Genomic DNA, 27,247 nt, shown 5'->3' with positions numbered 1-27,247 from the left:
CCCCCTGATATTATTTTCCTGGGAGGATTGGTTAAACCGAGTATTTTTCATGGTTCGAGAGGGAAGAACAGAAATTGTTCAAACACTCTTATCTCTGAAATTGTCGCGTGGCGCTTTACAATTTACATAGTCACCTCGTCGGTACCCCATCCTGTTCTCTCGCCTCTCGGATACACGGGCACTTAGGAAGAGAGGAAGATCTGAGCCAGTTACGAGTAACGGGTACGTCGACCACTTACGATACTCCCGTAAGAAGACCGCGCTGCGTGTCCGTGGATAAAAGGTTGCGTAGGTTTCAAAAAGAAATCGAAGTAAAAGCCGCGTAGGAGCATCGGTCCTTCGGGAAGTCCGTCGGTGTTCAGTAGTGCTGGCAGATCTCCGCGTTAAATTCAATTGGAAAGATGTCCGTTCACGCGCTGATACTCTGCGCGACTGTGCTTTTGCATGCCTCCTACGCCACTGAACCGAGTGAGTACAGTAAATGCAATTTCTTTATTCGGTTAATGTTTCGCTCGCCGTGGAACTTGCACCCCTTCGGTGATTTACTGCACCGTAATTAAGTGTGGAAATCAATTTTGAAGAGATTCTGCAGCTTTGGTAATTCATGTTTGTCAGTCAAGGATTTTTACTGCTGATTGTTGATATTTTGGGTATAGTCATTTTTCAGAGGCAATACTGGTTTAATTCTTGTACGGAAATTGGGTCATTTTTACTCAAAATCGAGGCTCCTTTACTAATGTAGTATTTGGAGTGGAACTCCTTCGTATCTTTAAATAACTAATAACCATTTATAATAAATATTTTCTTAAATTTTATTTGTTTCATTTTTTTATAGTAGCAATTTAATAAGTTCTTAATCATTAAACGAACTGACACGGGAACATCCCGAATCCGGAAATTTACAAAATTCTGAAACTTTGTGAATATGTAGGGAATTTCCTTCTGATTATAACGCAGTCTTTGTTTGCTGCCCAAATTTACATTAAGGGGGTGTAATTGACTCCTGAAAATCTGGTTATTTTCCGATTTTGTGTTATGACTAGTGAATTGTAAAATATTTTTTTACCAAATGATAGATTTAATTAAAAGAAGTAACTTTTGTCTTGAAACTTTCTTTCTATCTCTTACCGTCCGCGAGTTATAACAGAAAATCGGAAAATAGCCAAATTTTCAAGGGTTAATTTCACCCCCTTCGTGTGAATTTGGGCAGCAAAGAAAAGTTGCGTTGGAATCAGAAGGAAATCCCCTACGTATTCACAGAGTTTGAGAATTTTTTGAATTTTCGGGATCTTCCCCTGTGAGTTTTATTTTTGTAGGCTCGTTTCTTGTAAATATGATACTGGGCCAATTTCACACAAATTTACTTACTCGTGTAACTTCACAAATTCCGTATAAGTGTTAACAATTATAGAAAAATGCAGGAAACTCAGGTAGAAAAAAGATATGAAATATCAGCTGCCAGTGACAAAAGTGTCTTGTGTGAAAGGCCCTTAAAATTTTGTTTGGTGTGCAATTTTTAATGCACCCTGTAACTTTGTCGCTTCATTTTGGTTTACTAATTCTACTTCTTCTGTGATTATTTCATACCTAGCTTTCTTTTGTGAAAATTCCAATTCGAGTATAATGATATTACAATTCTTTAAGTAAATGAAGCATAAACATAAAGAATTTTCATCATTTAACTTCCACTTGGAAGATGTTAAAAAATATTCATTTCATTTTTTTTAAGGCAAACTTGAAGATATAGCTACGACTTTTTCTTAAAGGTTGATAATTTATTATGCACAGCTATTTTCTTTCGCTTTCATAACATTTTTAAACAGTTGAATAAACTTAAGCTTGAAATGTGCCGAATATGAACATTGCAATACTTTAACACTTTCTGATGAAACGAAAATATTTAACGGGCATCATGCCCCTTGTTTGATGTGGACCAGGCGCGCAGAGTGGCATAGCAAGTAAACAAGCAGAAGGGGCCAAACAAGCAGGGCTACTTGCTCAAGTGCCAGTGGATAATAGGAACTACAATTTCCCCACTGACAATGCTTACAGGCCACCGGCAAATAGGTAAGCTCTTTATCCTAGAACTATGAATAGCGACAAAAAAAGGTATCCGTACACCTCAGGCCTTTGGCTTTAAGCGTTTTAACCAACAATAATTTTTTATATAAATTCCTAAATTCAAATATATGCATGTCCATCAGAATCAGGGCTACTTGTCATTTTTGATAAATATATATTTTCACAAAATTAAATTGCCTCCTTTTAACTTGCTGTTGGTAAAAACGAAGATATTAAGATGTATGCATAGTTTTCTCTTGCCACTGGGTATACGTAATTCTCTTTAACAAAGCATATAATCTCTAACATGTCGTTGGCTTGTTAATAAAACTGACCACGCCCACGTTTCTTAATTTCCGATAAATTTCACCACTAAAAGATAACGCACTTGGCATTTGCCCGAGACCAAAATCTCATTCTGGAAAAAGTTGGTCTTTAAAAGTAATTGCAAAAAGTAAGAGTCTGAGTGCACGTTGAAGAGTGAAAAATAATAAACATAATCGCATTAACACTCTGGCAAAGTGTTACATCGATAATGGTACAGAGTTTGGTTTTTTTATTTTATTCTTTTTTTTTTTTATTGAATGGGTACAAAGTTTCATTGAATTAAAATATCTTTCGCCAATGCGATTGAATTTATCTTGCCCAGTTGTGGATGTAACGGTGCGAGGAATGATAACCACATTTATTTGCCGCACGCGCTTAATCGATTCCAAATAAATAATCCGTTACTGTGCGTCGACGTCCCATTTGATTACGATCTTCTCTTTTAGGAGGTGCCCTTTGTGCGACAGCTCGGTCTATCCCTATTGCGGAGAAAAATTGCTGCACGACGCGTGCTGCTGCACCGACCCTTACACGCACGCTCTGCCCTACCAGTGCAAATTGGCAGATTGCAGGTTCCTTCACGCGAACAATTGCAGGGAGCACAAACTGATCGCCACCTGTTGCTGCAGCGACGACTATCGATCGTTACTGAGAAGCTTCTCGCTTAAAATTAAACTCTGATATCTAATTCGACGATAACGTAACAAATATCCACCAGGCTTGCAATCTTTCATTCTTTTTCTTTTCTCAACCCTTGTACGGAAATTGGGTGACCCAAAATCAGGTCGCAAATCCTCATTTCTCATTTGCTAATGCACTATTTGGACTGAAACTCCTTCGTATCTTTAAGTAACTAATAACCGCCAATAATAAATAATAATAATAATAATAATAATAATAATAATAATAATAATAATAATAATAATAATAATAATAGTAATAATAATAATAATAATAATAATAATAATAATAATAATAATAATCTTGTTTTCTAATTTGTTTAATTTTTTAATTTTTATAATTCCACCAAGTTCGTAAAATATTAAACCGTAATAATTAAAGGAACTGAGTTTTATTTTTGCATGCTCGTTTCGAGTAAATATTATTACTATTATTATTATTATTATTATTATTATTATTATTATTATTATTATTATTATTATTATTATTATTATTATTATTATTATTATTATATACGGGAAAAACCCTTTAGAGGACATAATATACAGGTAAATACAAGTAAGATTAAACCGTCCGCGTACTACAAAACAATAAAACGCTACAGCGAGGTTGAAACATTATACTAAGAGTTGGTCAAACAATTGATTCCGAAATTAATTTTGAGATACAGAGAACAAATCTATATCCGCGAGGCACTGATTGACCTCCTCCAATGCACGGTTTATGGGGTCAGCAGTATAGTGGTGATATTCCGGTAATATATGATATTGAAGCCATTTTGACCAAAATTTATCTATTCGTGTACTTTCAAATTCCGCATAAGGGTTGACTTAAATAAGGTACAGGTATGCCGAGCAATACCGAAGTCTTTCATGCGCATGCGCGAGCAGAGGATGGGGAAGTGGGAAACTTGAATCCCGAAAGTTGAATCCAATCATTATCCACGCAGAATTTCATCGACACTTAACATCTTGTGTTTCATCGGACGCATTGGAGACCTCGTTATCGCTTAGGTGAATCGACACGTGAAGTGTACACTGGGCTCATTTGAGTTGTAAGAATTCTTTTTATACTCACAAAGTATTTAAAATGTATAAAACAATTTTTTGTTCGTATTGTAACCACCCCCGACAAGCTGCAATGTGAATATTTGTTTACGTTTACTATCTGCTGGTGGATATAAACTAGGATAGTTAAAAAAAATTGCAAACTCTTCTTTTCAGTGTCTCAATAAAAAGATGACTTTTATGTGTTTTATAATAACTTATCTTCTCTTTGCAAAGTAATATCGTATCTTTCATAAAAGAAAAATATTCAGGACTAAAAACACGATTATACGATTTATCAGTTATCGCTCCAAAATATAAAATTAGTATCAAATTTCGCGCGCATATTTTATAAAATGCTACTACTTGCCACGTTCACAGTAAATCGCGAACACCAAAGCACCTGAATATTTTTTATAGAGATGCAAGAAAGCGCGTGGGTCGCGATTTTAAATGATTTCCAAATATTTCCCAAATTTCCTCTCAGGCTTATTACTTTTGAAACAATAAATTTCGATCTTTAATTCTCTCGAAATTAAAAGCACTGGAACAAACGGCAAAAACTTCGTTGATTCGAATTACGCGAGTAAGACAAAGTATTCATTAAGGGGAGGTTCCGGTCTAAAAATTGATTTTTTTTTATTACATTTTTTTAATGTTCAGCCTTTTAGGAATACGTGTTTAAAAGAATTTTTTGATATTCGTAAAATTCCCGAAGTTATAGGCATTTGAGTAGCGGCAAATGCATGAGCAACACCCGGCCACTCGGCACTCACGTAAAACTTTAAACGCGTTTTTCTCGAAACAGTGTTCTCCAAATCAGTGGGACCTGTATCTCCAAAAGTTATTATCCGATTCGATTGAAACTTATTTTATTTCGTAGAATATACTTCTGGCTCGTGGACAGACCAGTAAAATAAAAGGAAAAATAAAATTTGTAATTTTTAAAGGCGTTGAAAGATGAAAACTATAGGAAAAAAGTGATTTCAAACTTCAAGTGTTGTTATTTTCTTAAAAAATGTCATTTTTGCATTCTTTTCTGGTATCTCCTCTAGCCAGAAGTATATTCTTCAAAATAAAAAAAGTTTCAGTCGAATCGGATAATAACTTTTTGGGGATACAGGTCCCACCGATTTGGATGAATTTTTTGACGCCTTGACTTTAATGACTTCCCAGTGCCGTCTGCAATGATTAATTATAAAACAAAAAATATATTTCTATAATTTAAGACATTCTTAATACAATGCAAAACGTCCGATTAAATTATATATAGTAGTTTTCCTTTAATCAATTCCTAAAGATCACCTATTTTTGGGGGCTCTAGACCGGAACCTCCCCTTAAATCCAGAAAACTGTCCAAATCATTGGTGGAAAAAATGGCCCCAGTGTACGATATTAAATTAGAAATATCATTAAACGCAGTTGCGGAAACTAATTTAAAATTGTTTACACGCTTGCACTCCCGTGATAATTGGTAAACGAGTTAATGACTGTAGTGAATCGTGCCATTTTCTGCAGTCAAAGAAAATGGGTCAGTGAATCTGTGACGAATACGTCATTCAATTATCTAGACCAATTAGTCTCGACACGTGCTCGATAAAGCAGTGCTTACCAAAGTAAACTCGCGTAAATCTACCTTTTGTTTCTCTCTATTATCAACATTATTCCAAAAATATAATTTTTGCAATATTTTTTTTTCAATTTCCAGAGAATTCTCGAGAATTCTCACGAAATATGATCTCATTTCTGATTTCTCGAGAGACAAAAAATATCGAGAAATTAGGAACACTAACTACACCCCAAGCAACGCTCCCTCGGAGGCAATGAGCTCATTCTACATGCGTGAGACGGGGTCCTTCTGATACGACAGGGAGATTAGACACGAGAGTATAGTTCAATGACGTTTAATTTTCAATTCGGAAAGATACATCTAATTGAAGGAACAGAGGACTTCAGCGGAGAATACTGAATTGAAACAATTGCAAGTTGGATGAGAGATAAGTCCGACGACCCTCGAGGTCACATCTTTCTTTCGCCGTTCTTAATTATTAAACGGAAATATCTGCACGCTCTTGTCAACGGTAACTTATTGTGACTCGTTTCGAAACTGGCAATTTAAACGATAACTGTGCATTTTATTGCTATTAAGTGATCAATAGCTGTGCGCATGGAAGCGGGCCGTTATTACGAGACCGCAGTCGTCGGAAGCATAATGGCATTAATGACACAGTTTCCTTTCATGCTCGCGAAATCGCTCGATAACTCTCACTGAACATTGTATTAAAAATGCACGTTCGAAATGGCTGAATACGCATTCAATTGCACGTGAGCGTATTCGGCGAAATTGTTGCAAATTCTTTCAAATTCGTTCGTGCTCGATCACCCATGATTCTGTAAAAGAAAACGATAATCCCGTACCGATGCTGTAATCAATGATGAATTAATCATTTTACTGGCTAATTTGAAAAATATTAAACGACCACCCTTTTTCCGGCCTCCTGACTGAGCATGACCCCTTAAGACTCTTGAATATCAGGGAATAGTGATCGTCTGAAAAGAATAGTAAATCCAATCAATCCCCAAAAATAATATAACTAATCGGTATAAGCTTTAACAAGTAATACACTGCATCGAACAATATTACTTGTAATGATTATTGCCCTCCTCTTTCCCGTTCGCGAGCACTAACGTAATAAGTACGAAATAAGTTATCAAGACTACTGATCCACTGGGATCACTCGGCCGCGTAATAATTTCTTATAATATTGTTATTTCGTAATAATGCCTTAAGATTGTCGCCCCGTTTCGTTTCGCGTTCGCCTTCGACTTCGGAGTCCTCGCGAGGTGGCCCCACCTTCTTCGAAAAAGGAGGAACGCGATGACAGAGAAAAAGAAGACGACACTTTTGGAGGCCGATGCGTCGACCCTCCGGCTCAGGGGTAGGTGACTAGGTGTTCGCACGGTGGAGGTCAAAGTCAAGGTCGTGCACGTGTCGAGGGGGCCGAATGGGTGGCCCTGCGAAACCCACGTGCACCCCCACTTCTGCGAGAGCGAACAGGAGGGCCGAGGCTGAATCAGACAGAACCATCCAAACGGTCGATTCTCCGTTTCCAGGTAAAAGTCACTCGTACAGGAAGGAAGATGCGCCTTCCACGTTCAAAGTCGACGTTACGCGCAGGTGTCGCGATGAATTTTGGGAACGCTCACGATCTATATTCTCTGTGTTTTCTGTTTCAGAAACGAGGCAAGTCTGACCTTACCGCGAGGGTAATCTAGTGGAGATTTTTCCGAAAATCAATTTTTTACAGTTTCTTAAGGGGGAAGACCCTATTTAGGACGCTGGAAATAAGGTGATTCTTGGGAATTTTTTTCTGAGAAACTGTTGAACGGATCTTCTCCAAACTTTCAGGGTATTTTAGTTGACATTCAAACAATAATTATTAATTTTTTCGTTACAAAGTGTTCGTTAGAAATGGAGATATAGGAAATTTGCAAATTTGCAAATTTGCAAATTTGCGATTGTAATGGTGGCACAAATTCTTGCCTGAAATAAAAAAACCAAGGTTTTTCTTATTTCTCAGGCGTGTATATATCGCAGGGATTAAGACTTAAGCTTCCATCCATCGATCGATAGTCAATAACGACCTCCAGATTTAGGAGTCAACGCTCTACGCGTACAAACCAATTTTTTAAAAACAAGTATCTCGAAAGCAAATGACCAGTTTCCGAACCTTAGAACTTCATCAATTTTTTTAGTGATATATTCTTATAACGTTCTACTATACAGGAAATATGTCTACAGGCATTTTGGAAAGGAAAGGTTTTTGAATTTATATTTCTATGATCCTTTCTCATCTTTAACCCTGGCGGACACAGGGTCTATTTTGACCCATCTTCAAAACTGTTCAGGGTGTGCAAAATTATAGAGCAAAAAGTAATCGAAATTGCCAAAAGTAATCGAATAATCCTTCACCACTTCTCAATCTGCTGCTTCGTTTTCAAAACACACAATCGATTAATGTTTGCGCGCCGGGTTCCTAGCGCGCGCTTTTCAAACGCGAAGATCGCAACGAAATCTACTGTCCTCCGATGAAAAGAAGTCGGCGAGAGTGGCCTGTCCCTATAGGTCCCTGTAGGGTACACGTATTGTCGCTATTGGCCAGCGCGACAACGTCGACGAATACAAAGTAAGCAAACAGGACATTCCACGCGAAATCGGACACTTTTTGGAGTAACATTTCGGAAGTGGCTGAAATTTGAATACGTCGTAGTCTTTAGGGATATATAAACATATCTCGAAGGATTTTTGACAATTTTGAAAAATGTCGATTTTACAGCTGTTTGAACGTAAGCGCTAACTTTTTTTCAATAAATTATAACTATGGAAGTAGTAAACGGATGGAGATGAGGTTCACGGCGATTTGTAGAAAACACATTGAAGTTTGAAGAAAAAATTATTTCAGTTTCAGAAACAAATTTTTTAACCATTTTTGTGCAATTATTTTAAATAAATGCAGTTTTTTTAACAACGATTTTAAAAATCTGAAAAAAACAGAATATAGTTCTATCCCTCCCCTTCATGGTCTAATTGTCAAAAATATGGGCATTTTAAAATTGGCCTTCAGAAGTCACCGGATTTTGGTAGCGCACAAACAATGATGTTGCGCTACCAAAATTCGCTGACTTCTTAATTTTTTTACGAAAGTCTCGAATTTCTACGGACCATATCAGAGGTTTGCGCCGAAATGACACATGTTCTACGCATCCTGTAATTTTTCCAAGTCGATTTGAACCTGAATTCGCTCGCAATCAGGGAAAAAACGAAGAGGAAAAAATATTCGAGAAAAACGCGTTTAAAGTTTCTGGGCAAAGGCGACGCTATATGTTGCCGCTTGACGTTTTCAGCTGTGAAATCTACAATTTTGCGAATTTTACTATAAATCAAGCGGCATTCTATTGAGAGAAGATAGTGCTTTGGGAAGATGCAATAAGAAAATCGATTTTTCGACTGCCTGGTCCCCTTAAGATTTCCTTGTCCTTACCCCGTCATAGATCCTGCTCGCGAGTGGCCGTGTTATTGTTCATACACTTCTGCCACTGGCCGAGCTCCCCACCTTTCCTACCTACCTACCCCGCAGTTTTTGTGTATTCCGAATTTCAGGATAAACACTGATACCCTTGTCGAGCCTAGCCTCGAGTGTTCAGTATTATTCGGGCCGCGATAGCGGAAGGAATGCTCTGTCCAATGTTATTGCTCGCGCCGATTTTTTTTGTTAAATCCAGATAAAGCCGGCAATTCGAGTGATGCGATAGTTACATAAAACTCGCTTTCGTTAATATTCCTCGATGCACGGGCGAGGGTCGTGAAAACTAGTGACAGCACGATAATTGCGAATGTGCATCCGTTTGCGTGAGTGCAACTGCTGCTGGCATTCAAATAGCCCGCATCGGAAGTGGAGCTTCCAAATATCAGCTGGCTCTGTCTTGTAAACGAAGCTACGCATTGCAAAACGGTAACGGACTATTCGATTTCTTACACTGCGAGGAGCTAGCGTGTTTCGGCTCGCTTCATAATTTTAGGACACCCGGTACAGTCGAGTGGGGCTTATTAAATGTTAATACTTCTTTAGGCTAGCTAGGGTTTTATGTCGTAAGAAGAAATTACTCTGGGATACGAATGAACGAAATTACGTCATGTTCGCCACTGCGCGTAACGTATTTGCGATAGATGGCTCTCTTGACAGATTAACATCGCACGTGTCGATAAACCAAATGAGGCCCACTTTTTTGGAGTGCTGAAATTATATCGCGAGGGTCATTCGGAACAACCGTTTGACCTCTTCGATATATTCATTCGGTACCTAATTAAAATGTACACCGTGTATATCGAGTGAATGTCTGTTCACGTGGGACACTTCTGTGATTCGATATTAATATTTCAGCATTAAAGACAGAAATAATTTGGAAATGATAAAAGGAAGTGGGAAGTGTGCGAGTGTTTGCAGAACGGCAAGTGTGGAAAAGACTTAAGGGGATGTTCCGGTCTAGAGCCCCAAAAAATAGGTGATATTTAGGAATTAATTAAAGGAAAACTACTGTATATAATTTAATGGGACTTTTTGCATTGTATTAAGGATCTCTTAAGCCACCGAAATATATTTTTTGTTTTATAATTAAGCACTGTAGACGGCACTGGGGAGTCGTTAAAGGCAAGGCGTCAAAAACTTGATCCAAATCGGTGGGACCTGTATCTGCAAAAGTTATTATCCGATTTGACTGAAACTTTTTTTATTTTGAAGAATATATTTCTGGCTAGGGGAGATACCAGAAAAAATTACAAAAATGAGATTTCTTAGAAAATAACGACACTTGAAGTTTGAAATCACTTTTTTCCTATAGTTTTCATCTTTCAACGCCTTTAAAAATTACAAATTTTCATTTTTCTTCTATTTTACTGGTCTGTCCACGAGCCAGAAGTATATTCTACGAAATAAAACAAGTTTCAATCGAATCGGATAATAACTTTTGGAGATACAGGTCCCACTGATTTGGAGAACACTGTTTCGAGAAAAACGCGTTTAAAGTTTTACGTGAGTACCGAGTCGCCGGGTGTTGCCCATGCATTTGCCGCTACTCAAATGCCTATAACTTCGGGAATTTTACGAATATCAAAAAATTCTTTTAAACACGTATTCCTAAAAGGCTGAACATTAAAAAAATGTAATAAAAAAAAATCGATTTTTAGACCGGAACCTCCCCTTAAGGGGGGACCCCACTGTAAAGAATCGGAGAAATCGATTTTTTTCTTTTTCACATTTTCTGAAAGACGCGCGTTTCAAGAATGCTCACTCCAAATTTTATGAAGAAATTCGCAAAATTGACGGAGATATAGTATTTCCCGTGAAGCGGTGTCAAGGGCGCAACTGAACCGAGCGGAACTTTGAACGCGCTTTTCTCAGAATTACATTTTTCAACCGCGTCGACAGTCTACAGAGAAAACTATACAGCCAATTGACATAAGCAAGGACTTTTATTGTACGAAAATCTCGTTTCTATTACCTGACAATCAGTTTTTTTTTAATTAACAATGAAACCCCTTTTTCATTGTCCACCCTCGTAGATATCAAACAAAAAACAACAGTGATAGTTAAGGAGGTTAATATTGAAAATGTTTATTGTAAAATGTTGAAATTTAAAGTTCCCTTTGCAAGCGTGATAACTCAAAAACGGAGATTCCAATCGATCCAAAACAAACTCGAGCATCTTCACAAAACGTGTAGTTTCGGACCAGACCTAAAATTAAAGTTAACGAAAACCCTTATTCTTTATGAAAACAAACTAAGACCTCATCTTTGGGGCTTGGGGGGTGGTAAAACCTCATGTATGAGGTTGTAATTTATTTTCATAAAGAATAAGAGTTTTCATTAAATTTAATTTAGTTCTGGTCCGAAACTACACACTTTGTGAAGATGCTCAATTTTTTTTTAATCGATTGGAACCTCCGTTTTTGAGTTATCACTGCAAAACAGAAGAAACTTTTCTTAAAAAGCCTCATTAACGATCCATCTGTAGCGTCATATATAATGCATATTCTTGATTAAACAAACAAGTTTTTTAAAGCTTACGATGTTAATAAACTTCACGCCAATGAACAAGTCTCAGTTTCGATTGGTTCCTTGATAATTAATTGAAGCAGAAATGCTTCAAATTAAACAGGAACGACTGGCTGGTACCCTTAAGGGGTTATGCCTACCTGCAAGGTCTGAAAACGCAAGTATATTCAGGTTTTTTTTTCTTCAATTTGAAGACTTTTTTTAAATTAACGGTAGTATATTCGAAAGTATATATTTTAAAGTTCTTGTATTTTTTTTTTGCAATGCGATAACTAAATAAATAATGGAATTATAAGCGATCTCCCGACAGCGCTTTTTTTATCACGGTAATCACTATACCTACGACCTGGTTCATCAGAAATAAAAAATTCTCCCAAATTTAGTCAGTATACTAGATTACCTTGTCCTTAATCGTGGGTTTTCCATTTCCGTCGGGTAGTTGTTATTTCACAGCTGGAAAATGATGAAACATGATCGCGATTCTGTGGTGAAAATCGATACTTTTGCTACGAGAAGTTGCCATTTTGTAGCAAATTAATATCTTGGGTTAATAAACGACTAAGAACAAGATAATCCACTATACCAACTAAATTCCCGCGAATTTTTCATTTCACATGAACCAGGTCAGAATTATAATGTCCACCGCAAACTACTGACAAAAAAAATCGCTACCAAGAGATCGCTAATATTTTTATTTTATTCATGCATATTTTCCATCGCAAAAATTACCACAAGTACTTTAACATGTACACTTTCGAACACACGAAGGTTTATTTACAAAAAAAGCCTTCGAGTGTTGTAAAAAAAATCCCGAAAATACTTGTGTCTTCAGACCTTGCAGGTAGGCATAACCCCTTAAGGTGAATAGAAGGTGCCCCCGATGTTTGCCCGCCGATTCCTGAATCGGTGTGCCCAGTGCGCGGTTGAATGATTAATAAGACACGTTTCGCGTTGAAAGATACATAGTTCACCTTGCTGGACAAGTTGGCACGTGGCTCTTCAGAATGTAAACATACGTAGGATATACGCAGTGAGAAAAAATGTTGCACAAGACGTGTGCTCCTCGAATCGGACTGCCGCGCGGAAATCACGCGGAAAAGTGTTTGTCGTAGTCTCAAATGTCCCCGTTCTAACGAGCCTGCGGTAATTATCTGGCGCCTCTAATGGAACTACTGGCTGCAGGGGAAAATCGAACGACGTCTCGCATCCAGAGGGATCGTTAAGTCCGAGGGCTCGAGAGACTTAGAGCTTCGCGAGCTTCTTGAAGTCTTAAGGACCTTGCTTACCGACCTCGATAATTAAAAAACACGAGAGCGGCTGTTTATTTGCAACGAGCAAATTCAGCGCCGGAAGATTCTTCTCGTCGACGCGCCAATACTGGAAACTTCAATTCCCATCGTCGCGGTTATTTTTCATCCCAGGATATACGTATAGGCGATCGCCTTTCTCCGACCCCTGAGGAATCAATGCCAAGCTATTGATTTACATATCAGGCTCTTTTTCTTCCTTTTACCCGCGGCGAAGAATATATTCCAGTTTCCGCGATGCTTGGAATTTCGGTTGGAAAAGAAAGGAATCGCTCCTCTGTCGCAGCGGACCGGATTTACTACTCACTTCGATCCTGCCCGCGCAAACGCGACGATACAACGATGCTTGATTTTTATTGCGCACAGTGTTTACGATGCTTCGAATTTTCGAAGTGATATTTTTAGATCTGTTCGAACACGCTCTGATAATTCACGTAGCTTAAACGTAGATATTTAATCGCACGAATAATTTATATAAATAATCCTATGTGCAAATGATTGTGTAATCATATTTTAATAAGATTAAGTAATCGCGCGAGTGGTAGAATATGTACATTTATTAGAGTCGCTTCTGTTATCGTTGGCGTGCAAATACGAAATGCCAGAAAGGAGAAATAATCCGAAGCTATTTCTTTCTGGTGGGAAATTGTAATTCGAAGCGCGCGATAGCGTTAGGGACGGCAGTAAAAAGCACAGTCATTATCAATTACATGATATTGCGATTGTCGGAGGGAAAAATAATGATAACTTATCAATTTCATCGAGAAAGCGGATTGAGTGATGAGCATTGCGATATCACGATGTGTATTTCTCACTCGTGATTTGTGACATTCCTCTTTTCGTTGAACTTTGAAAATTTTCAATTACTGTGGACATCGAAAAATTTGAGGGATGCTTGTTAGCTGTTAATTGGCTCTACTTTTTATTTAGTTGTTGCAGAAGTTATTTTTTTTTTACAAATTTTTATCAAGACTACTTATCTGTTACAATGAAGGATAATATTATTCCATTTGCAATTTCTATCTGTACAAGGATTTTCAATTCATTTGTACTTAGGTATTGATATTCGAACGTCACAGTACTTACATACTTATGTATTTAAATAATTACTGAAAATATTCATTAATCGTTTCGTACTGCAATTCATTGAATATTCTACTGTACCAAATCGTTTACGATTTTCTCCTAATTGCAATTGCTTGCTTCTAACCAGATTTCAAATGACATTATCTACACGTCGTTACACGAAGATATTCGAGCATTCTGCAAAAATTCATACTTATTGTGTATTTCTAAATTAAACGCGGATTCTTAAACCGTCGTTGTTGAACGCTTCGTTGCAATATTTCCGTAATGCGAAAATCGCATCTCATTTTACATGAGACGTATTTTAAGATGAAGTGAAAATTTGGAAAAAATTGTATGTAATTTTTTTTTACTGTGATAATGTAAGGCTATATTCTGTTTTAATCATTTTTTAATGAACGACCAGCTGTAATACTGTGGTGTTGGAATATTAATGAGTGTAAATATATTACAAAGTCTCAGAATTGCAATTTTTGCTTAATACTTTTCTTCATTAAGCCCAGCAATTAATTACTTTCACTGAGCACACTTTGTTCTTTTTTCGTTTATTTCTTTTCTCTTTCACTTGTGTTTAACACGATATGAAGATTAAGCTACATATCTATTAACGTAAGAGAATTATCTTCCCATTTATGGAAAATTTTTGAGGAACATTGATTTCATCAAGAAGTTATCTACATGTACAAAAAATGTATTGGGATTTATTCAATTTTCAACAAGATCTGGGACAAAAGGCAACATATACAAGCTGCAACACGAAACCATCGTAGAATAAGCATTTCAAGCACAACACTATTACCCACAGATTATTCGAATATTACCTATTCGAAATTATTCGAATATTACCTATTCGAAAATTATTCGAATATTACCTATTCGAAATTATTCGAATATTACCTACTCGAAATTATTCGAATGTTACCTATTCGAAAATTATTCGAATAATATTTGAAAGTATTCGAATATTACCTATTCGAAAATTATTCGAATAATATTTGAAAGTATTCAAATATTACCTATTCGAAAATTATTCGAATAATATTTGAAAGTATTCGAATATTACCTATTCGAAAATTATTCGAATAATATTTGAAAGTATTCAAATATTATCTATTCGAAAATTATTCGAATAATATTTGAAAGTATTCGAATATTACCTATTCGAAAATTATTCGAATAATATTTGAAAGTATTCGAATATTACCTATTCGAAAATTATTCGTATATTATTCGAAATTATTCGAATATTACCTATTCGAAAAGTATTCGAATAATATTCGAAAGTATTCGAATATTACCTATTCGAAAATTATTCGTATATTATTCGAAATTATTCGAATATTACCTATTCGAAAAGTATTCGAATAATATTCGAAAGTATTCGAATAATATTCGAAAGTATTCGAATAGTTCGACTATCGGAATGGTTCGACGTGACCAGAACAAGATGAACGTCTAACCATGCTTAATTACAAATCAAAATCAGAAAAAGATGTACGCAGAGTGAGTAATTCATTCTCATTTACTGAACGGCAAACGGCTGCGAGTAAACTCCTTACCCTGGTATTAGCTGAAAAATGTTTTGGGGGATGACTCATCGACACGCTTATCGCGAACACAATCCACCCGTAGCAGAACCTTCTGGAAGGGCTCATAGGAGGCGAGCCTACCTGTCGAATTAGGAAGGATTGTAGGATTCTCCTATGTTCCTGGCAGACACCTAAAAGACCTCAAGGACGACGGAGGGTTACACGTGCCGACCGTTTCAGGGCGACAACCCTCAATGCCCGAGACCCGAGAGAAATTCCGATCCGTCCCATCTTCGCCTCTTTTCAGATAAATCCATAAGAGTCGCCTCTTTCTTCTTCCTGTTCGCCCTTCCCCCTCCGAACTCTCCAGTTCCGCTATGTTCCTCCACGCGCGCCCCAGGACCCTCTGGGAACACACGTTCCGACTTTCGACCTGACCATTCCTTACTGCTTAAGCATTAACTAGTGCGAAAAAATTCTCGTATTTCTCACAGAGAAACAAATCGAAAGTGCGGGATCAAATTTCTCTTATAGGAAGAAGAGACCTAGTTTGAAAATTCTTCAGGCAAAAATAAATCGAAAATATAAAACAGACTTCTACTGGAAAGTGAAGTCTTCTAGCGTAATGACTTTGAAAATTTCTTGGACACGTAGTCTGACTAGCATATGCGTCAAATTGCAAATTTGTGACAACACAGCAATATAGTACCATTGAGAAAATAAATCGGTACTGCGGAATAACTGTTTTTCAAACGGAGCCTCGATTTCGAGAAAACCGCTTTCGAAGATGGAACCGAATCGTCGTCAAGTGCACCCGCACTGGATAGACTTCAAGAATCGATTGCTTCGGGAGCAAAGCCTCAGAAGGAATCATCCTACAATTCGGATTTATATTTCATCCGCAATTCCACGATACTCGCTTCTAAATCCCGCTAAATCAGTCCGTGCCACGCGCACCTAAAATTTAGCGAACTCGATTTCCCGAAAAACGAAGCCTAATAAAAAAAAAAATTCCATATTTTCAACTCGCTTTTGCGCGTGGGATGGTCAGTTTCTTAGTAGTATGTGTCACTATTGCGGACACCTTCTACACGCGCCTCTTGAAGACGAATACATATTCATTTGTTAATAGAAAAGCGCAAGTCATCGACTTCCCCTAGTCGCAATGCATTATGACTATGCAATAGCTAATTACGTAAATTATAAACATTACGTTGAACGTTGCGCGGAGCTAAGGAGCCGCTGTAATTGCGCCGGTTTCGAATCATTGACGCGCAACACGTACGTAACACCGAGAGGAGTCGCCGGCTCAAAGCGATTAGCCAGCTGAATTTTGCCAAAGCCGCCCTGTCGACGGGCGCGAAAATAAATCACGCAAAAATTGCGCCGTCGAACGTTGACCCGCGCATACCCCACGAACCACCTATATCTAAGCAATTTTAACGTGACTTTCTAAAATTAATCTCCAAACGTCAAGGCATACTTTCTTCCCCACTTTTTCGGACGTCCGCGATCCGGGCCCGCGGATCTTCGCAGCGAGCCCGTCATAAAGTTTAACAGAGATATAAATAGTCCAAGTGCCTCGCGAGCAACGAATTGCGGATAAGATGTTAGATAAGAACGGCGGTGACATAATTTCGGTATGCATCATCGATATTCGGTCTCGTACCGCGCCACGATCACTGCCACCGCTTGCCGTATGCCGCATAGCGATGGGGACGAGTTGGACATGCGCTCGCCAATGTGGAGCAATCGCGTGACTATATAGAGTCACTTCGTTAGGATTGACGAGTAATTAGAAGAAAAAAGACGAGGAATATTTTTATGCGGGGTGTGGCTGAAAGCGGGCAGGTGATTGCTCGTTGGAAAATAAATCAGAATTGTAGAATAGAAATTGTTCGGATGGGGATAAGTAGGGTCATCCCTTGTGAATTAAAAGTGTGCGACGTGGTTTTTTATTAGAGCTTTCCTTTTCGAGGAAAAGGAACTTGGAAGATCGTGGGACTCGGGCGGGTTTGACTGTCATCCTGGATTTTATCTGGTGCTATTACGTTGGGGAATGATAAAAGATTTTAGCGATTTTTAATAGTTAATTTAGCAATTTACATGCAAGTATGAATTGTATTAATAGTTCTCAGAGGGGTCTATTAATCAAAAGTTAAATAGCAAAGTAAATCACAGAGAAACAGTGCGCTCGACGAATACTTTCGCCGAGGAATTTAAAGGGAAAATTTTGGAAAGGATAGAAAGTATTGTTCGAAAGCCTCCGCATAGTTGTTTTGAAAACAACGTCGGTTTAGAGATCTCTTTGCACTTTGCTACAGATCATCTGTAAGTGAAAAGTTAAGTTTCTATATATTGTATTAAATGAATTGGAGGAAGTTTGTGCACTTAATCGGATTCGCGTACTCGTTTTAGATTATTGACTGCTTTAATTTATTATTCTATTATTTGAGGATCGCAATTGATATTTTCGAAATTATTCCTCAGAATGGAATATTACTTTGCAGATTTTTTTGTATGTTCTTCTAATATAGCTTCACCTGTTTCTTTAAATTTAGTAGGGGAGATTTTATTAATATCAAGATTAGTTACCTGAATAAAGATTTTTTAAAATTTTTTTATTTACAAAATTATTTCTCTAAATAGATCTTGATTTTGGACGATTGTTAGAAATATTTCGCAATTATTACGAGACGAACCAGAGCACGTCGGTTGAAGCGATATTTCAAATAACATGATTACAATAAGTGCTCGCGTTCGCTTGCAATGTAGTTGATCCCATCAGTAGTAGCAGACCAGTCTGGAGTTTCGTCCTTGTAAGTTCAGACACGTGAACGACGGATTGCAGGACCCACATTCGGCTCGTAAGCCGTCTTTAATGAATGCGGCCGTTCTTGGAATTCGTGCGGCCTGAAGAAAGTGTCTCGAAATAAACTGCACTGATTGAAACTCGCTTTCGCGCCGCTCTTAAAATAATAATTAGTGATGTAGAATGAAACGGGTGGTATTGCGAAAGTTATTTGGGTTATGCGGGACAAACACTTTGGTATTACAAATTCCAGCTACGCCCATTGTTTAAAGTAATAAAAATATACTACTACTTAAAACCGAACAACGAAAGTGGGAAAACTGTTGAACAAACAAGGGCTTAAATACCATCCATCCGATTTCTACGCAACAGCAAATGAATGGCAGTTGTAAAATTGAGGAGCATTTGTGTTCCAGGATTAATACTTTTAGGGACTTTTCGCGTGGGACACTTTTCTGACCAATGATTGCTGTTTCGGGTATTTTTACATTTCCCTGCCTTTTTCTACCTTCTTTTAAACCAGCTGTCTTTACCAAGTGAATATATCTGAAACAAAGCGAAATTATTTTTAGTTACAGAAGCGTTTGCATAAAACAACCCTTATTTCCTCAGTAACAAAAATATTAATTTCCGTGAAACAAAGCATACGGTTGTATTAAAAAAAACTTTTAAACAGAATATATTTGCAAACTGTATTATGCAACCGTTAAGTATTATTATTCTAATATTCATAAAATAAAATATACCTCCAGCTCCTTTAAAAGAAACCACAATCGTAAAATCTAATTGCATTGCTCTAAAAGTATATGCAGGCGTCAAACAATATTATTCCCATTTACGTGAAACAAAATGTACAACGTCGTTACAAAGCAAATATTACCTAAAGAACTGTAACGAATGGTTTCCTTCGACGCAAACCCTAAGTAGTTGCATTCCTCTGAAAATTTTTCATAAAACAAAAGACACATGCATTTCTTTAAAAAAAAAAATATATTAAAAAAATCCATCTAATTCCTTGCAACCGTAAAACCCAATTCCATTTTTTCAAAAAACACGTAAAGCATCAAGGAACATTCTTCCACTTCACGTAAAACAAAATTCAAAACAACATAAAAAAAATTCTAGATCCTTTGAAAAATTTCCATCCCCCCATTTTTTCAAAAAACGCGTAAAGCATCAAGGAACATTCTTCCACTTCACGTAAAACAAAATTCAAAACACCATAAAAAAATTCTAGATCCTTTGAAAAATTTCCATCCCCCCATTTTTTCAAAAAACGCGTAAAGCATCAAGGAACATTCTTCCACTTCACGTAAAACAAAATTCAAAACACCATAAAAAATTCTAGATCCTTTGAAAAATTTCCATCCCCCCATTTTTTCAAAAAACGCGTAAAGCATCAAGGAACATTCTTCCACTTCACGTAAAACAAAATTCAAAACAACATAAAAAAATTCTAGATCCTTTGAAAAATTTCCACCCCCCAATATTCCCGAAACAAAATACGCGTACATTTAAAAATACGAAGAAAAAAAAATCCACAAAATTCCTTACAATCGTAAAACCCAGTGGCATTCCTTCAAAACCCCATAAAAGCGTCAAGCAGCATTAGGTATTCCGTTTCGCGTGAGACGAAGTTCAAAGCTCAGAAAGAGAAAAAAGGTGCCCCAGAAAATCCATCTGCCGAATCATGAAAGGCAGTTGTACGTGTCCCTCTAAAAATACACGCGAACGTCCCGCGGCATTATCCCGAAGCGCGGGCTAGCGTGCGACGTAATGGACGAGGTGCCATCGGCAAAAGAAATATGCAAATGTAATTGGTCCGCGGCGGTTTCCGAATACGTGCGGGCACACGTGTGGCTATCGTTTCCACGAGGGATTCCTTTCCGGGTGCAGCCGATCGGAGAGTTTTCCTGATCCGACTAGATCGCGTTACACGTGGAAACGCCGGGGTATTATGTAATGGAAGGTCACTTGTTCGCCAGCTCGCGGAAGATCGAGGTCAGGCACGTGGATCGCGCTCGTCTCTCGAAAAAGAGAGAGGCAACGTATGCACGCGCGCACCAAGGAATCTGCGAAATGGCCCCGGTGATTGTCTCTTCCCGGGACCGGGGACCTGTTTGCGGGCGCAGGCGCGCGCCAGCTGCCGGCTCCGCTCGAGCGACATTTCTCTTCCACCGCGCGCAGCCTGCCCATGCCCGGCTAATCCCTACGAATTCTAAGCGCGTTCTCCGTCCTTTTTGTTTTATTCAAGCTCGGCGATAAAAAAGCGGATACGAATGTGAGATTTTTATCGCCGACGCGATAATGAGGATCGATATGAGGAAGATAATCACTGGCATATATATGTAGGAAATATGTAGGATTATTTGTTATATTGTTATTTATTTTTTAAGCGCGACTGGAGGGCGACCGCTGAGTTCTCTCGTGACATTGGCGTAATTAACTAGGGGAGGCACGCGGAGGTATTAAATTATTATTAGCGTAATGTGCAGGGTGGAAATATTTCTTGCAAAAGTTGAGTGGCTGGAAGAAAGACGTAACGTGGTGGGGATGGTTTCTTCACGGGTGGTAGCGTGTCGAATTGAAAATTTGTCATTTTTAAAGGCATTGAAAGGATGAAAACTATAGGGAAAAAGTGATTTCAAACTTCAAGTGTCGTTATTTTCTAAGAAAATGTCATTTTTGTATTTCTTACTGGTTTTCCCCCTAGCCAGAAATGTATTCTTCAAAATAAGAAAAGTTTCAGTCGAATCGGATAATAACTTTTGCAGATACAGGTCCCACCGATTTGGATCAATTTTTTGACGCCTCGACTTTAACGACTCCCCAGTGCGGTCTGCAATACCTAATTATAAAACAAAAAATATATTTCAATAATTTAAAACATCCTTAATACAATGCAGAAAGTTCCATTAAATTATATGCAGTAGTTTTCCTTTAATTAATTCCTAAATATCACTTATTTTTTGGGGCTCTAGACCGGAACATCCCCTTAAGTCACTAACCCCTAGGGTTGCCAAACGTACTATAATATATAGTATTGTACTATATTTTCGTCTAGTGTACTATATACTGTTAGAAAAAGATATAGTACACAAAAATACTATATTTCCGATACATCGATAAAAGTCTACAATTTGTACTTATTTCTGCATTTTATGGCAACATCGAACCTTTAATTTGCGAAACTGAGGATGTTTCGGAAGCTTATCGCAAAAGCCTGGTCTTTAATTTAAACAAACCGATTTGTTGCTACTTTCCTTTATTATTCGAATGTTCCTTAGAACTTGGAAACGAAAAGCTTCCCAAACATTTTGCTTAAACCACTGTAAAGGGCGTTAAATAAGGTACCAAACAAGCAGAATTAAATTTATATTATCATAAATAAGTTAAAAAAATGAATAAATAAATAAATAAATATAAAAAATATTAAATTATACATCATTAAAAAGGAATAATTTTTTCCTATTTTTTGGCGCAAATTTCATTCCGATATCTTAAGCAAAAGACCCAAAAGGCGGCAAATTTTAAATCCGGCCCACTGTGTAGCGGGAAGAGAGAAACAGAGCCAGTCTGTCTCTCATAAAAAAATGTTAATTTGGACTTTCAGTGCAATCAAACATATTTCTTTAACATATTTCTTGAAAACAATCAATTATTGTAATTAATAATGCAAAATGCACAAAAAAGTATACATTTAAAAAATAAGATGTTTCAATGCAGTTTTTACTTTTATACCACTTTCCTCTGAAAAGTACTATATTTTTCACGAAGTACTATATTTTTTTATCACATCTGGCCGTAAAAAACTATATTTTCCCTAAAAAAATTTGGCGACCCTACTAACTTCTGTTTTTTTTTTATTTTTATAAATTTCTTTGCAATAGAAAAGCTCGAGGCTGCCCCTTTAAATGCCCCGCCCTGGTAACTTTGTAATTCTTCTTTACTTCTGAAGACTTCTCGGACTTCTTGAATTTCCACGTCACTTTCGATAATTACGATAATTATTCTGTCGCTCGGAGATCTCCCGTAAAAAGTTGCTCCGCAAGAAACGATTTCCAAAGAGGTCCTCGGCTCGAAGCTGTTCACCGACTCTTTCCCGAGGTCCACGTACGTCTTGAACCGCGACTATCTTTATTAGACGCGAGCCTTATCGTTCACCTAGCACGTGCCCTTTTTGTCACGATCGCAGGTTCGACGAACCGCCCAGCTTGCTATTCTTTGTCACAGAATATCGATAACAGCGCACTCGCGTTGGTAAACAGAATGGAGTTGTGATATTTGCATCTCTAAACGGCGAAATACATGCAGAATAAATATTTAATCGATATCTTATTAGCCTGCGAATCGGACGGACGAAAGAAGCACGTAAACAAATTATTATCGTCCGGATGTGCCATACTTAACAGCATCCAGTAAGTCGCCCGGTAAATATTACCGGATTGGTCGCTTTGATATCGTCTACGAATCGTAACAATCAAAGCAATTAGATCTTCCCTCGCGGGGGAAAGGGAAGAATGGAAGAAAGAGCCACGAAACGTTGCATATTGATGGGATGCACACTGACGTGCAGTAGAAGGACACCGGTTCATTCAGATGCTAAAAAGAGTTCCGACGTTGCGGAATGAATGCACTTATAGGATTTGCAATTGTTTACCTTCTAGGCACTAAAGAATGTTGCCTCCGGTGCGCGTTACCTTATTGTAACATTTACGCCCGTACTAACGATCGTCTCGTTACTGAATTTTCCAAATCGCGAATGCTTCATTTCGTTCGGTGTATTTGTTAAAATTATCGTTAAAGAATCGATATAATTGTGGGCCATAATTTTCGAGGAATTCTCCCTTCCGTGAAGTAATCACTGCTGAATGTTTCTTCGAGTATTAGATCTTCAATTTAGCGTTGAAAGTTAGTAGAATTATATTGAAATAATCGCTCGGATTGCTTTTAAAATACCCATTGTTTAAGGGGTCATGCTCAGTCAGGAGGCCGAAAAAAGGGTGGTCTTTGGAAATTTTTTACTCAAAAACTATAACACATTTCTCAAAAAATCTTTTTTCCTTTTAAGGATTGCATCTAGTACCGTGCATCGTAATTTTTTTATTTAAAAATATTTAGCAATAACTGAGTTATTGTCTATCACTCGAAGGTTCTCTAAAAATAAAGGTTTCTGCGGCGACCACTGCTGCTCGAAAGTCGATCGTCTAAAATAAAAAATTCAAAAGAATTTACTTATTATATTGTATTGTCTAGTATTTGAACGAAGGTTTTCTCGAAATATTCATTTGGGAAAGAATGGCTGATGTTTAAAGTAAAAGTTTCAATTTTTATCATAAACCTTGCCTGATTTTCGTCAATTAAAAGAAAACTAAGCATCGGATAAAAAAATCCTTCGTTCAAGCACTAGATAATATAATATAATAAGTAAATTCTTTTGAATTTTTTATTTTAAATGCTCGACTTTCGAGCAGCAGTGGTCACCGCAGAAGCCTTTATTTTTAGAGAACCTTCGAGTGATGGACAATAACTCAATTATTGATAAATATTTTTAAATAAAAAAATTACGATGCACGGTACTAGGTGCAATCCTTGAAAAGAAAAAAGATTTTTTGAGAAATGTGTTATAGTTTTTGAGTAAAAAATTTCCAAATACCACCCTTTTTTTCGGCCTCCTGACTGAGCCTGATCCCTTAATCATTAATTCCTTTTAAAAAGACGGCTAATTTCGAGGAAATTTCGGAACGGTAGATCATCGACGTTACGTTGGTGATTATTATTATTGTCGTGAGAGGATCAAAGAGATAAGTGCTGAATTTTCTGAACGCGATTACGGGGGAAAAAAGAAATTGACGGATGACGTATGACTGTGCAAGATGTATTCGCGGTTAATTGCAGTTGTAAAAAGGTAGGGCAGTAGTCGCTAATTTGAATACCAGTAGCCGGCGATATGTAACGAACACAGTGTACGACCAAGAGATGCGCAAAAAATTGTGGACATTCATTGCACGCGCCGAGGAGGCAACGCTGAAACTATCACTCTACGTTAATTGCTTCTATCGTTCCCTGTCCTCTCTTCGACAACTACTCGGCACCGTTGGTTTATCAATAATCACGTGGAAAAGCGTAATGAAAATATCGCAAATCTTATCCAGATCCTTTCAAGTTTAACTCGGACAATTTGCAACGAAATGAAAAATGTTTATACGCAATCGAAATTTGATGATACAAGTTGTTAAAATTAGATTAAGTCAACCGCGTTGAGTCTACGATTTGAAATTTTCTATTTTATTCTTTGAAAAAGGAATTGTCAGATATTCAAGCAAAAGGCTATCTTTACTGAAATACAATTATTGTAAAGTATTTATTAAAATACAAATTAAGGGGTCTCCCTACTTTGACGGCCCGAAACGAATTCGATACTTGGGATTTTTGTTTAAGAGACACCCTGAAATTATATTAATTAAAAACTTTATGCCTATATTCGTACATATTTAGACAACATTTGAAAGAAATATCAATGAAAAAGCACTACTTTAAACTTTAAACGCGTTTTTCTCAAAACGATGTTTTTTGCGAATTGATTAGCATGATATCTCAAAAACCAATCACTCGATTCACTTCAAACTTGGTATATATCTTCAGTAAATGTCCCACTCTCGTTGGTACTAAGTCGGTTTTTGCAAAATTAAACTTTTGCGACTTAAAAGACCAGCAATATTTTGCAGAAATCGATCTGTGTTCTGCACGCTGCCATTTTTTTTACTTTTCAGTATTTTTCATTTAATCCACTTAGATCATTCAGACGATAGCCACACTCATACAGATTACACGATTTTTTAAATTTTCTATTTCAGACAACTACAACGGCTAATTTATGCTAACCATGCGCATATGATTTTTGTAAGGCGCTCTATTTCAAGCACTATAACTCCGGATATAACGACAATTTTTGCATACAATTTTATTTTTCATCTTCTCTAATGATCGACAAATAAAGCCACAAAGTTGGAGTTAAATGTATTTAATGGTTTTGTTTAAAAAAATTCCCAAACTTCGCCCCACTTTTCGTCCGGCAAGGTAGACAGACCCCTTAAAAGGTAAATTCTGTTCTGTGGGGTAAAAAGAATATTCTAACAACACATTTTCGTTTCGTTTCCACATACTGATTCAGCAAACAAGCGTCTGTCGCACAGTGCTTAAGCCCACTCTCGCAGAATGTACGCTCAGCTAAACACTAGAAGTCTAAGGAATTCCAAAACCACGAATATGAGCCTCGTTGCTGGAAAACATGCGAAACTCATTACCGAGAATTTTACCTACAATTTTCGTGCTTCTGTTTCAGGAAGCATCGTAGGATCACCGACGAAAGAAGCAGGAGGAACCCGTGGTATTTTCCTGCCTCCGAAGTGTCCGAATGAGCCTAACGCGTGAGCATTACAGAACTTTAATGATACATTTTTTCGTATTAATTAATGCGAAAGGAGCCACCTTCTTTGCGTAGTTTACATTCATCGACGCAAAATTTTACTTCGACTGCGCCTCAAAGCAGAAGCTCAGTTCCTCGCAGCTAATACCAATTTCAGAATCAACAAAGAATTGACATCTTTACATATACATTTCACCCCCCAAAATCGCTCGGCTTTCAGAATTTTTCCAAGCAGGAGACCATCAATTCAGCCTGGCGGTTCTCGCGATCGATCGGCCAAGGAAACCGCCAAGAAGCCGGCTCGCCGCTAGCGGAGCGTCCTCCTTCATCCTTCCGTGGGATTCACGGTAGATATCGAAAGGGGGAACTGAGGCGTCCACGTGGACGAGCCGGGTCGCTGAAGTCGCGTAGACCGCGAAATCATATAATCGGATCGTTATCGATCCCGATAATGCTCTGACGACCGCCCAGACAGAAATCACCGACGAGCACCGACGACCTTGGCCGCGTGTCCACTCGGCGACAGCCGAAGAATTCACCATTCGAAGGCGCTCCTGCTGCTCCGCGGTCGCGTTCCCCAGAGCCTCTCCGACAATACTCCTGCGCTCGAAAGTCCATTGTTTTCATCTTCGTTTTCGTCTCCTTTTTCCAGCGCGCCGGTCGCAAACAATTTTTTCCCACCAGCCTTTGCCTGCTGCCCCCTTCTCCCAATTGTCAAATCTCTTCTTCCGCCTGACGACAGTGCTCGGGACCTCGCGTAATTCCATCCACGCCAAGGACTTGATTCGGAAGGACGCCGCACTGCGTTCCAAATTAGAGCGTACTCGTTTCGCGCAGGGATACACCGTTGATCGGTGGTAAACCGGCAGGGAAAGCGCTACGACCGATCGCGAAAGTGCTAGAAATTATCGCGTGTGTCAGCTCCGAGGGAGCTGCGTAAATCGATATCGATCGCAAATCAGTAGGGGTGTTGGTACACTCTTATATGGAACGCAAGTGTAGAGGGAACCGCGACGCTGGAACAGCTAGCGGCACCGATTCCCCAGCAGACGATCCCAGAACCCATTGTCGCGAGTACATTTAAGGGGACTTCGGAAGGCCTAGATCGAAGCGCTGCAGTCTGCACGGTGTTTCGCGTAGCTCCCGGTTCCTGGATCGGTAGGGAGTAACGGTGCCACGAATTCGTCCAGCAGTGTTTACATCAGAAGAGACGAGCTTTCTTCCACCGCGGTAGCGCCAAATGTGTCGAAGCTGAAACCAGAAGACAATAGCTCCTCCCCCTCTCTTCCACCCTCGTGAAAGCGTGCACCCATGGTGCGCAACGATCCTCGCGGCGCAGAACCGTAGCGCCTCGGC

At 38.2% G+C, this 27,247-nt stretch overlaps 1 protein-coding gene across 1 annotated transcript; it reads left to right on the top strand.

Moving 5' to 3' along the window:
- The first annotated feature begins 29 nt into the window (after positions 1–29).
- Positions 30–3,245, top strand: LOC143367804 (uncharacterized). Its single transcript, XM_076809979.1, has 3 exons — positions 30–468; positions 1,938–2,067; positions 2,835–3,245. Exons 1-3 carry the CDS (start codon positions 402–404, stop codon positions 3,067–3,069), a joined length of 432 nt encoding a protein of 143 aa, XP_076666094.1. The 5' UTR covers positions 30–401; the 3' UTR covers positions 3,070–3,245.
- The last annotated feature ends 24,002 nt before the right edge of the window (positions 3,246–27,247 follow it).

The sequence above is a fragment of the Andrena cerasifolii genome, chromosome 4, assembly GCF_050908995.1.
Source record: "Andrena cerasifolii isolate SP2316 chromosome 4, iyAndCera1_principal, whole genome shotgun sequence".
NCBI lineage: Eukaryota > Metazoa > Arthropoda > Insecta > Hymenoptera > Andrenidae > Andrena > Andrena cerasifolii.
The sequence above is the reverse complement of the archived record's forward strand: the minus strand, read 5'-3'. Positions and strand labels throughout refer to the sequence as shown.